At 39.2% G+C, this 13,634-nt stretch overlaps 1 protein-coding gene across 1 annotated transcript in view; it reads right to left on the bottom strand.

The window, feature by feature from the left end:
- The window catches only part of NOL10 (nucleolar protein 10), a 73,573-nt gene that overhangs the window by 12,788 nt on the left and 47,151 nt on the right, over positions 1–13,634 (bottom strand). The window contains exons 14-19 of the mRNA XM_034766507.1: positions 9,918–10,044; positions 6,277–6,356; positions 6,040–6,138; positions 4,875–4,961; positions 2,320–2,493; positions 1,680–1,927 (exon numbers count right to left, since the gene is read on the bottom strand). Coding sequence (XP_034622398.1) covers positions 1,680–1,927; positions 2,320–2,493; positions 4,875–4,961; positions 6,040–6,138; positions 6,277–6,356; positions 9,918–10,044 — 815 coding nt within the window. The remainder of the gene's footprint in view (positions 1–1,679; positions 1,928–2,319; positions 2,494–4,874; positions 4,962–6,039; positions 6,139–6,276; positions 6,357–9,917; positions 10,045–13,634) is intronic.

The following is a 13,634-nucleotide window of genomic DNA, read 5'->3' on the forward strand; positions in this document are numbered from 1 at the left end:
TACGAGCAAAGAACCCCCTATATTCATATGAACCGCAGAGTTTTTATGACGCTGTGTGTTTGTTTTAAATAGCACTCCATAAGAAAATTGTTTCTTGTATCGTTTTCTATCTTGGGGATTTCTATAGTGCTTATAGTAGAACCCAAAGGCTGATATTACAGAACCAATTTTATACTTTAAAAAAGAAAACCTGGTCCTAAATGTATTGGGTTCAATGTTTCCTTTCAATACACATCACTGTGTTACCTAACCATTTCTAAAATGCCCATCACCATGCAGCTGAGTGACAAAATGGTACCTTGACAAATCTGCCATATCTGAACAGCAGCAAAACGATCATCAGACATTAGGATGGATACATTTGTTCACTATTTGTGTGGGAAACGTTTTGGCATGTATAATCTCCCTCTTGTTATATCATTCATTCTAGTCAGAGCTATGCTGAGCACTTGGCATGCTATGACATATCTCAGCAGCTGCTGTCTTTCAAAGCTTATTAGTTTCAGCACAGATCTCCAATTAATAAAACTGTAAGAAAAGTCTGATTTTTTAAAATGCTGCAGATATGTAAGTGAGGTCAATGAGAATGTCTGGCACTAAACACCTGGAAAGACAGGACACTTTCTGGCATCTCTAAAAGGCAGAAATGCTCTAGATACAGAACCCTACTGCTTTAGGTAACAGCTGAGTTAAAAGATACAAACAAAATTGTATTTAACACCTCTCCTGCCATGGGGCAAGGAAAGAGGGGGGGGGGGAAAACGAGGGGGCAGCTTAGTGGGCTACAGATTACTGGCCTGGGCCCTGCCCCACCCCAAATGTTCCTCCACGTCCCCTAGGGGAGTGCAACCCACAATTTGGGGACTGTTGGGCTAAACAGCCTGTTCCAACTTGTATTTAGCTGCGTCACTCAGTACTTTTCCCAGACCTGAAGAAGAGTTCTGTGTAAGCTCAAAAACTTGTCTCACCAACAGAGGTTGTTCCAATAAAAGATACTGCCTCTCCCACCTGGTCTGTCTAATATCCTGGAACCAACAAGGCTACACTGTATACAAACAAAATATGAAACTCAAACAAAATATTTAACTCTGGCTTTTAGCACTGCAAGGAGAAAGCCTGGAGACTAGAACTCTGACAACTAAAATAGCAGATTAGTTTTTATAGAATCCAGACATTTTGGGCCTATCTAGGTCAAAAGATACTTTTACTGTCCACTCCCAGCAAAGAGAGGTTTACTTTATAAGCACGGAGAAATCATGGGGTATTCTATGTTTTCTAATGGGGAGAGATCACACAAGGTGAAATTGTAAGACCCTTTATTCACACTGGTGAACTGATACTCACATGGAGTAGTCCCACTAACATCAATGGGACTATCTATATGAGAAACTTCTCACCAGTGTGAGGTAAGGGCCTCCCAATCTAGTTCAAAGTATCAAACCTTTACTCTTTTCCTTCAAAGTAAGGCACAGGGACTACACATACCACGTTCACATAACAAGGGAATAAGAGATTAAATGAGTGTCACTTAAAATTATGCCCCCAATTACCATGTCTGGCTGTAGAAACTGCTTCCAGGATCATTGTGCTTACTAAATAAAATAACCTGGGCCCGCATAACAAAAAGATAGTTGCAAACAACCCAACCAAACTTCATTAAACTGAAGTGTTAGTCTTACTTCATTAATTTTTGCTTTTTGACAGAGTCCTTGAAGCTTCTGAATTCCTCCCCTGTTTTAATCTCAAAGAATTGAGGTTTCAGTGTTGTTTGCTGATCCTCCTTGAACCTTTCCTGCCGTTTTACTTTTTCCTCTTGGCGTAGAAGTTTGCGCTGTTTCCTGACCTCTTCAACCCAGCCTTTTTCATCATCTGAAGTCTCAGAACTTTCTGCATCACTTGGTTTTCCTTCTGGTTCTTCCTCCTCTTCCTGCAGACAAAAATAGTTACTCTAAGGAACCATTAACTGATTTTTTTAAAAAACTCTTTGCCCAATTAGAGTACGTGACAATCTCTACATATGTCCAATTTGAAGAGAACTAGAATTCTAACACATTAACCAAATACAGCATGCAGAGTAGACTCTAATTACATCCACAGACACACTATGTGATAGATACAACAATAAAGGAGTATATTTAGATATTGATATTAATAACAACTTATTTATATAAATCTTAGTCACACTCATTTGTAGACAGATTGATAATTTTCCATTGTTTTCTTCTCCTTTCTAAGGGCATATAAAAGAAAAGCCTGAATGCTTGTAATTAAAAAACAAAGAACGATAGGTAATCCTAACCTAGAAGGAAAAGGTTGTACCTGCTCTTGTGCTGCTTGCTGTTCTAAAATCTTTAGTTTCTTTTTTCTTTTCTCACTTATTTTAGAAACAAGTGGATTAAGCAGCCTAAATTCTTCACTCTTCTCGTCCACCTGGAAATCTGGGTTCTCAAACATGACTTTGAATCGGTCATCAGTGAGAATGTTAGGCAGATTCTACAAAAGAAGAAAAACCAAGAGTTAGTTACAAAATTTGGAAACAAATGCTGGTACAATGATTTAAAATGTAAAGCTCATTCAATGACTATTCAGGTTTAATTAAGCAAGAAAGGACAACTGGATATAAAATATTGATTGCTTGGTTCTCCCTGACCATTTACATCAAGATCTATTCAATTTAACTATAGTATGGTTTTACTATTTTCATATAAATCACATAAAATCCATTAACAAAATATATTCTGCTACTCAAACTATAGGAACCTCAGGTTCAATGTTTTATATTTTAAGGTAAGTGTCTATTAGAGCTGGTAAAAACTCCAAATTTCCAGTTCATGGGAAATTCTGACTTTTAAATTTTGAAATTTCTTTTTGCTCCGATAATTTAATTTGGGAATTTCAAATATTTATTTTAGAATTTATTTTAGGTTTTTTCTTCATTTTTATTATTTTTACATTATGTTATGACATGTCATTATGCATTACTACTGCTGAGATTACAAAATAGTTGAAATAGTACATTTTTGTTTTTGAAATCATTAAGGACAATGCTTAGTATTGAAACAGGCTATCTTCTTTTCTAGATCTAAGAGTCCTCTGTTTGTGTCCTAATGAAACAGTTTGACACAAAAAATGTTTCGATGAAACCAACTCTAGTATCAATAATGTGTTGAATATGTGTTGACTTGGACACTCCTCAGCATCTCTTAGCTAGTCAGCCATGTTTACAGGTGGAGAAAACTGCTTGACCAGGATGGTTCCATCACATATGAAACAATATTCCACAGACATGCATTTCCATTCATATTTTATAAAACTGCTTTAGTATCAAATATACTTACGACTTTCCCCTCCCCCAAGGGTTCTATGCATCCTGCATACTTTTTTTTTACCCCCCCTTCCCCCACCAATCCCAAATATAGCAAGGAAAGAGGCAATTTTATCGGTCTCATTAAAGAGCCTAATCCTGCAACACTGGAGCCAATGGTAGTTTTGCCACTGACTTTACTGGACACAGGATCAGGCATAAGGAATTTATAATTTCAACTAGTATTAATATGCTTCATATTAAAGATTTCCTTAAGAGGTTTCTCTTTTAATTAAAAAAAAAAATCCCTTTTGTCTGATGCAGCTGCAAAATTACTACCAGGAGGGCTCTCTCTGGTCCAACAATTTGTTTTCACAGCTGCTTAGAAAGGAAAAAACATGAAAGGGGATAGGTTTAAGTTAGAGTAGCTTAGTATCTACAAATGTCTGGCTAATGGTCTAATCTAAAAATAAACGGCAGAACAAACAAAAAATAAATCACCTGTCCTTGGTAAAATCCTTAATACTGTTTCAAGGAAATATTCAGAACCTATATTTTTATATGGTATTTTATTTTTACTTTAATGCACAGTGTATAATATATATCTCCAAACAAATATACTAAGAAATTGAAAGCTGAGACTTTTTGATAGAGGCTCAGAAAGTTTGCAGTGAAGACTCCACCACCATCACCTACCTCTTCACCCCTTTATCTCTTCCTACCATCCCACTTGCGAGCCGGAAACTCTCACCAGACCAGACACCACATGAACCTTGTCTGCTCTGCTAACTATACGAATTCCAATGCTCTTCTGTTGTAGGATGGTATAGCTCAGTCACCCTTCTCATCTATATAAAATAAAGGGAGTCTCTACGGCATACCAGGAGGGCGTCAGGGCAGATATTATATGGCCCATGTTGGAAAGAGCCTTCAAAAGGTGTTACTCAGCTCCGCCATTGATTTGCAATATGCTATTTTTCTCTCCTGCCAGATACTAAACATTTGTTTAGACCTGCCTGTATCTAGATAGGGCATTTTCAGTATCAATTGTACAAGAGTTACTGTTGCATCAGAGTGAACAGTTTTGACTACTTTATGAAGTGGAATTAAGAGCAAAGTAAAAAATTTACACTGTTGGCTCTTTGGGGCAAGAACTGTCACTTCCTACAATATGGACAATGCCTAGCACATTGTAGGCACTACCATGATATAAATAAATAAATGGGAAGGTTGAGTTTTTGGATACTCTACTGATCAAACAATTAGAGTTTTTGGACTCTCCCTCCTACCTCATTTCCACAGCAAGTGCTTTGCCAGTACAAGTTTGTTATACAGTTGGCCAGCTGTTATTGCACTGTATTCCTGATTCCCTACCACTGATGAATTCCACTGCAAACCCACCTAATTAGAAGATGCAGTGTATGATCACATGCAAAAGCCTCATCATCCAAAAAGCAAAGGAAAACTCACCTTCGAATCTGCCTAACCATTTATAGTACTGTACACACAGAACAATTTATTATCCTGGTGCTTCTGTAGAGTTTTGGACACCTCCTAAATAAAGTCTTACCTTTTGCTTCTTTTTTCTAGTAGGCTGCTGTTCCTCTTCCTCTTCAATCAGCTTGAGTGCCAACTCTTTATTAACCTTTGGAAGTTTCTAATGAAGAAAAGGAAATGTAGAACTCATCAGTATATTCTTTCATGCCCAAGAAATTTTGGCTATGCTACACATTTTACAGTCATGAATTTAGTTCCAAGGACAAAAATAATCTCTACTTTTTTCCTCATTGTAATCACAAAGTTCAACCCAAATTAATGAAAAACTGGGTTTACCCATCCAATACAGTTAAAGGCATTATTATAAAAAATGTTTCACCTAACTAATAGCTTCTGAAGACCTACGCATAGAAACAATCCTGGGACTATTCCCTGTCAAGTTAATAAGGAAAGTCAGGGTCCCCAAAGCAGTACCGAGTCTTCTGGCAAATGGCATACCATGCTTTCACATTCTAGTTGACTGCGAAGCCATATCATGGTTTCAGAAAAGGTCATTCATCTGCCATAACCACAAGGCAAAAGCAGTGTTAACACAGCACCTAGAATATACAGCTTCTGCATCTTTGTTTCTGATCACTGGTCCAAAGGAATTGGTAGGGTTGTACTGAGATGCTGAAGCATCTTTGGCCTTGGCAGGGATAAGATATCAGGACAGATAAATTTAAAAAAAAAAAAAAAAAATTGTTTTTTTTTCTAATTGTACGCTGAGCAGATTTGATCAGGAAAGCCTTGATAAACAAACATGGAAGCCCATGATACCATTTTCAACAGTCACTTTTCAGAGCATTACTGCATTTTAAGGATCCGAGTCATTTGGTAAACCTCCAGTTTTACATGTAGAAGTAGAAAAAAAGTGCAAGCTTTATGCCTTGAGTAGTCTGTGGAAGTTTTGAAGCATAACAAGACTAAAGTGTCCTTTTTCTTCTACTGCTTCATCTCAGTTTCTTTTCATCAAATTGGGTTCCATATACATGTGAATGCCACAGTTCCATATAAAAGAGAGATATAGGTTGAGGCTGCAATTTGATTTCAGGGCTCTGGCAACATCAACAAACTCATGTATGAGGTGAAACACCATAAACTCCCAATTCAATTACAGATCTGTGGTGTAGTTATTTTATATTATTCCATAAGAACAATTTTCTCTAAAAGTTTAATCATCATAAATAGAATTCTACCTTTAGTTGAACTCTTTGTGCACGTGTTTCTTCTATCTTCTGTCTAATTTTCTCTTTTCTATATTCCTCATAGGCAAATGGATTGACCATCATTTTCACCTTTTAAACAAAATAGAAGGCATTAAAGAAAGGAAACAAAATGCAGGAGTAAATATATAAATTAGTAAATATATAGTATACATAATGGCAAAAATGTACCAAAATAAGGATCAGCCTTAATGAATTAACCTTATTTACCTTATGATACAGTCGTATGTCCATGAAAAAGCCATGCATATATGCTCTGAGCAGTGGTGATCCAATGAGATGGGCAAGGCCTGGGGGGAGAGGGAGATGGGGTGGAATAAAAAAACCCAGCATAATGTTATCAGAGGACTTCAAAGGAGAGTAAGATATAGGAAATTATCCCAATTAAGCTGACTGAATACTTGACTAAAGGAAAACAATGGTACTGATTTGAAAGTATCAAACTCACCCATATTTATGTCCATTCTATCGAGACTGTAGCACCACAAACTATTATGTTAAGCTAGCAAAGAATTTGAGCAGCCCCACAACAAAAACAGTCTTTTCTTTTTGCTGTAGTAAATGTTTACTGCGCACTTTTTAAAGATGCCCACTAGCCCACAATCTATGGATAGTTTACCAAGAAGCATTATTTGTGAGGAGAGCGCTTTCTGAAGGTATGTACGCGTTTGATATACACATTTGAATTACAGGTTTTGGTGCGGCATACTGATGTTTTAATTAAGAGTTTTTGCCTTGGGTCACTACCTTTGAAGAATAGGTATGTTGAAAGATATAAATACAGCACCACAGCAGTTCATAAAACTGTCACCCTAGGCCCTAACCTAAATAAAGAATGAAAATCTCCAAATGGGAGAAGATTGTGTATATCTTCAGGCAACTCTGTATAGTTGAGAAAAAGGAGAACTTTTCTTTAAACCAAACATTTCTCAAACTATTGGATCTGTAAGTAATTAATAAATCTTGGCTAAAAGACAATTCCAGAAATAAGAGATTTACACTGAGTTTCTCTCTTATCTCCCAAACTAATTTAATGTTTTTAAAAACAAGACACGAGCATCACCTTCGGGAGAAAAAGTGACTGAGTTAAAAAAACAATACTATCATTGTAAAACATGGGACTAAATTTTATAAACTTGATTGATACTAGTAGACAACCTTTCATAGAAAAGACTTGAGCTTATATAGATTTATAGCCCCAAAAGACGCTACATCAATTGACATCTAATAATACAAAACAGTAATACCTGTAAGTTTTAGGTGTAAGATGCCACAATAAACCTAGTTTGTCAATCCTAGGTTAATTTGATTTAGCTTTTGCAGGTTAATAAAAATCCAAAACTGCAGTTTAGTTGCTCAAAAGGGACATTCTGAACCCTCTCCAAGTTCACAGGAGAATGGTCTTTTGGTTAAGACACCGGACTAGGTCTTAGGCCATGTCTACACTACCACTTATGTTGGCAAAACTTATGTTGCTCAGGGGAGTGAAAAAAAACCCAACAACCGTCAGTGACATACATTTTGCCGGCGTAAGTGGAAGCGTGCACAGTGCACTCTCCCACCGACACAGCTGCTTATTGGGGGTGGTTTAATGATGTCGACAGGAGAGCTCTCTCCCATTGGCATAAAGTGGCTTCGTGGGAAATCTGACAGTGGCGCAGCTGCATGGGTACAGCTGTGCCACTGTAAGCTCTCTAGTGTAGACACAGCCTTAGAGATCGGATTCTATTTCTGGGCCTGTAGTGGGGTGGTTACCCGGCTCCTGCCCTGAAGGGCTTAAAACAGCCTGGGGGAAGGTTGTGGCTGGGAGCTGCTAAGCTGGGCTGATTGGGTAGCAGCTTCAACTGGGCCCTATATAAAAAGGCTGTGAGCCAGAGGCCAAGCAGTCTCTCTCTGCCTTCAGAGGGAGAAGGGCCTGGCTGCAGTGAGCTAGAGACAGAGTACCTGAGTGGAGCAGGGCTGGGGACAGGCTGAGAAGCTGGGGAGCTGCAGCCTGGAAAGCCCCAGGCTGCGGCCTAGGAGGAGGCCAAGGGGTACTGGGAGTTGCAGAGGGCAGCCCAGGGGTAGGCCAAGGCAGCAGGTCCAAACCCAACCTTGCCTGTGATGAGTGGCCTATACTGCAGTCTTCCCCAGGGAGCGGGGGCTAGTTGGTGACTGGCAGTGCCCTTATTCTGAGGCGAGGTAGGGATAGTGGGTGGGGGTTCCCCAGGTAGGGGAGACCCTAGTACTGAGGGGTGTACTGCCAGGGGGCAGCACCCCAGATAAAAGGGCACGAGGTCTGGGAGGGACACGGGGGCCGGAGGACAGGCGGACCACCGGCCTGCAGAGGGTGCTTCAGCGCTGAAATGAGCTAATTCCCGGAGACAACCAGCAGGAGGCGCCGCAGGGGTGAGTCCGCTCCTCTACTGGGCCTATCACAAACTTCTTGTATTATGCTGGTCAAGTTGCTAAGACATGTCTATACTACAAGCGCTATAGCAGCATAGCTATGGCACCATGGCTATGAGACTGTAACTATGTAGTGTAGACAGAGACTACAGCGATGGAAGGGCTCCCCTAGCAATAGCAGGTATGTCAATGGAAGCATTCTTTTGTCATCCTAGCTGTGTGTACTCCAGGGATTAGGTTGGCATAGCTACAGGACTCAGGCCTGGCGATTTTTCATAACCCTGAGCGTTGTAGCTATGTCGACTTAAGTTTCAAGTGTAGACTAGACCTTAGTTTGCGCCTCAGTTCCCCATCTGTTTTTAAAAAAGTGGGGATACCACCTCCCTACGTTATGAAGATAAAGCGATACGGGTCGTGTATACCATAAAAAAGCCCATAAAAAAAAGTTTCCATTGACATCTGTATGAATTTCATTGTATAAACGTCCTAAATATTCTCAGGTTTCAGAGTAGCAGCCGTGTTAGTGAAGTGGGCAGTAGCCCACGAAAGCTTATGGGGCCTTGGGCTGGTGCCGCATGGCTGGAGATGGGGATTGGAGCCTGCTGTTGCGTGGACAGGGATGGGAGCCTGGTGCTGCGTGGCCAGAGCTGGGGATCAGCGCCTGAAACTCTGCAGCTGGAGACGGGTATTGGCACCCGATGCCCCACGGCTGGAGCCCTGTTCTGCGCAGCCAGGATCCCTAAGTCCCACCTCTGGAACCTGCCTCCCAACCACCCCAGGGCTGAAGCCTGAGTCTCACTGCCTCCCCCCCATCCAGTAGAGAGCTCACCATGCTCCTGCAGCATTGTGCCCTACCTGTCTCCAGGGGCTGGGCAGGGCTGCGCATCCAGGAGGAATAGGGAAGGAGGGGGAAGGGCCGATGCTTTGCCTCTCCCCCCCATCACCGCTCTTCCTGGCTGCAAAGAAACTCCCTGGTGGCTGCATGCAGCCATTTGAGAAATGCTGGGCTAAAAGAACCTCAAAGCACTTCCTCAGACACACTAAATTACTGTATATCGACCTTCTCCTCAGGTAGGGTGACCGGAGAGCAAATGTGAAAAATCAGGAGGGGGCAGGGGGTGCCTATATAAGAAAAAGCCCTGAATATCGGGACTGTCCCTATAAAATCGGGACATCTGGTCACCCTATCCTCAGGAGACAAGTTGTGAGCAAAGGTTCTCATTGAATTGACAAAGATTACCACCAAGTAGGGCAATCGGGACTGGCATGTTAGAAACAGTGGCAAGAGTTGGGAAGAACTACTTTGAGTAACTTTCTAACAGCCCTTTTATTACTATGCAGCACACCCAAACTGCAGATGGGCAACATGCAGCAATGTGAGTGCTTTAAAACTGAACAAGGAAAAGAGGACAAGAAACAGGAAAAAAAAATTAAATAAAAATAAAAGGTCTCTTAAATTTTACCTAAATTTTCAAGGTCTTTTCTGGTAACAAATTTGTAATCATCATAAACTGTGCTCTCTGGATTCTCCTCCAGTTCTTCTGTCAAGTTGTCCAAGAATGAGCACCATCTTGGGGCAGGACCTAAAACCTGTGGACATGTTAAGAAGAGTTCTGAATTTATACATACACTCAAAAATAAAAGCACACCCAGCTCCTCACACCTGCTGCTCTACTGCACAGTGAAAGTAAATACACAACACTAAAGCCAAATATGCTTAAACACCACCTTGAGAGCACAGTCAAACCTACTGCTTGCAGTAGGAGCAGAAATAATCCTGTATACTCTGACAGCACTATTGTTACAATCTAGGTAATTGAATCTAGGTCAACAAGTTAGAGGCTTCTAGTTTAACCGCTTCAAAATGTGACAAATTGGGCTGATTATATATTAAAAGCCAATCATGATGGATACAGTTTTGAACTTACCTAATAATGCTAGAAAACAAACAAATCTCTCTCACACAACTGGATCTTGACTTTATTAGCTCACTGGGCAATTATGTTAAATCCCATTTTGGCCTGTTCATTTAATTAAGATGCCTGTGTGCATTTCAAACATACTTTCATTTAAGGAAAAACACACTGTTGTGAGCTGATAACTGGAAATATTAAAAAAATTTAAATACTAAATGTGAGAGATTTGAACTCAGTTTTGCTAGACTATCAAAGTACTTTCAATTCATGCTTTCTCATCCCAAAATGTAATTATTATTATTATTTTTTTAAACACCCCTAACTTTTTCCACTGCTGATATGAATCCTTCTCAATCTTAATGCATACCGTCACACCCACTGTGCTGAGCCTATTATTTTAGTAGGTGTGCTAGCTCTGTGGAAAAAAAGGCCAACATGAAGGTCCTCTCTCCAGGGGGAAAAGTGGAGAATCAATGGGAAGCTTGGGATGTAAGGAAGGTCACTAACTCCAGCAGAGTGGAACTTTTAATAATCCATTTTCGTTTTTGTTCCATCATTACTGATACGTGAAATGGAAAAAAAAAGTCACAATAGATACGGCAATGGAGGCTGTTCAAAAGAATTTTTTTAGGCAACTTTGATAATGAAATACATATAATTTGTTCTTAATGTGAAGACTGTGTTACACCAATAAGGATCTCTCAAAGTCTATGGTGACAAATCATTTTGCTCCAATTAGAAAAGTGTCATTCCCCTTTTTAAAAATGCATTTTCTTCAAATAACTATAGTTGTCTTAAAATAGCAGCAGTATATTCCAGACCATAACATTCAAATTTATTCAATAAAATTTAAAAGCCCCTGATGCAATATTTCCTTCATCAAGAAAAATGTCTGGCAGATTTAGCAGGGTTCCTCATTTTGTTTAATCTGCTTTATTATCTGGCTTTATAAATATCCTTTGCTGTTTAGAAATTTGCAGCACTATCTTTTAAAGTCACGAGAAATAAGAATAAGGTCAGACTGTGATCAAAGTTGGCAACCACAACAAACATGGCAACTGGGGAGGTACACTGGCATCGTTAACCATACCATTCATTTTACCCAGATTAGATCTTTCCTCAGAAGATCACAATTAACTGGTCTCTGACAACAGAAACTGCTGCCTTAATCAATAAGGTCGGATTAACCAAATCTCCATGGCTGTCTGAGCAGCAGTAACCACTTGACTAACATGGGTAACATTCAGAATCTTCCAGTCAGATATTTTTTCCTCCTTTTAGATCTTAATCGTCTCCAATTATATTTCCTGTTTTTCCCTGCTTCAAAGGTAAATGAAAAGCTTTTAATAAAACTAGATGTCAGTCAACTGAGTACAAGTGTTCCAGCCTTTCATGCTAATTCAAACGGTTACTGCTAAATGTTGCTTCATTACCATAGCTAAAAGAAAGGACTTTTCCTAGTCATGTGTTTTGTGGTTACCTATATTCTAGTTTTGGACACAATTCTATTCACTTTTTTTCTTCTATGTTACTGATGAGAAATATTTTCTGTCATCATGATCTTAGCATAATAAAGTCTGTCTCTTGAAGAGTCTTTGAATAAGTGAAGTTCTTAACTCATGTATATTTTAATCCCACAAAAAACTAGTCCTTCATAACATCTTGCTGTCACATTGCTTTAACAAATGCAAGGTTCCTGCTGGTTACTTGGACAACTTTTCAAAAAAATAGATATCATCCATTGCTACTACACCACATCCTCAGGTTGTGTCCAACAAGATTTAAAGGTTTATCCATTAAAGCATAGGTTATTTCAGACGCACAATGAGCTCCAAAGGGCATCTTGAATACAGTAGAATCTCAGAGTTACAAACACCTCAGGAATAGAGGTTGTTGATAACTCTGAAATGTTGGTAACTGAACAAAACATTATGGTTGTTCTTTCAAAAGTTTACAACTGAACATTGACTTAATACAGCTTTGAAACTTTATGCAGAAGAAAAATGCTGCTTTTAACCATATTAAATTTAAATGAAACAAGCACAGAAACAGTTTCTTTACCGTGTCAAATTTTTTTAAAACTATTTTTTTAGTAGTTTACTTTTAACACAGTACTGTATCTCTAAATACAGATATTCTTTTTTTAGTTTTACACCACTTTTGTTTCTCCCCTCAAGCCCTCTGAAACTGAATTCCGGCCCACCTTTTGTTTTACAGCATATGTTCCATTTTAATAAATTTACAGGAGTTTTCATCTTTAACATTAATCCTTTCCTCCTTTTACTTCCTCCCTTAGTTAAAATACATTCCATTCCCTTCCCCTCTCTTCCAGCAACCACTCAAACAGCCTTGGCCTTTCCATATCCACAGGGCCCTAGGTACCATCAGAAAGTTTCTATGCTTCTCCCTACTCAGAGACAAATCCTCTTCTGGCACAAACACACACTCTGTTGATGGGTCAGCAAGTGTTCTGGGAGCTGAGAGGGTCTGACTGTCCAGTTCCCTATTACCAATACCCCAGCCACGGGAACAGAGACTCCTTCTCCACCTGGGGATCAGGCTCTGCTCTGTGAGAGGTGCTAGTTAAGTGGGAGAACTGCCTAGACTAAGTGGTTAATATGCCTGTAAACCAACATTGAGATACATAATTCTACTAAATCCAACTGGAGAAAAATGCAATGAAATTTGCAATAAGGTCAAGAATAGGATAGCTGATGCAATGCAGATACACAAGGAAATGAAAACAATGTGATGAAACTAGACTCAAAGTAGAAAGTTCCCAGCTGTACGATGACATTTCTAATCAGTTTAGATGCCAATTTTAATAAAGTTAGCAAATTGTAAATTATAAGCCAGTACACATTTAAATTCATTTTTTATTCATGTTCTATATTTCTATAAACATAGAAATTTCAAAATAACTAGCAATATTCATCAAGAAGAGGAAGATTTTCAAAGGCGCACAGGGAAGTTAGGCACCAAAATACCAGTGAAAAATCAATGAGAGCTGGACACCTAAGTCGCCCCGCTACAGTCTAATATGGACAAAAATATCTAGCCCTTACATCTCCGATTCACCAGGCAAAGATGCAAAAGTCAACAGACACAGTGCCTAGTTTTCCTAGTTCACATTATAGTGTTTGGGCAAAGAATTATCAGTTTTATCACTGTTAACACAAGACAAAATGTAATGGGTCCTCTAGTACTGAAATATTCTGAGATGTTCAACTGAGTTTTAAATATGCCTAAAACTTGTTCAAACAT

Source organism: Trachemys scripta, chromosome 3, assembly GCF_013100865.1.
Source record: "Trachemys scripta elegans isolate TJP31775 chromosome 3, CAS_Tse_1.0, whole genome shotgun sequence".
Taxonomy (NCBI): Eukaryota; Metazoa; Chordata; order Testudines; family Emydidae; genus Trachemys; species Trachemys scripta.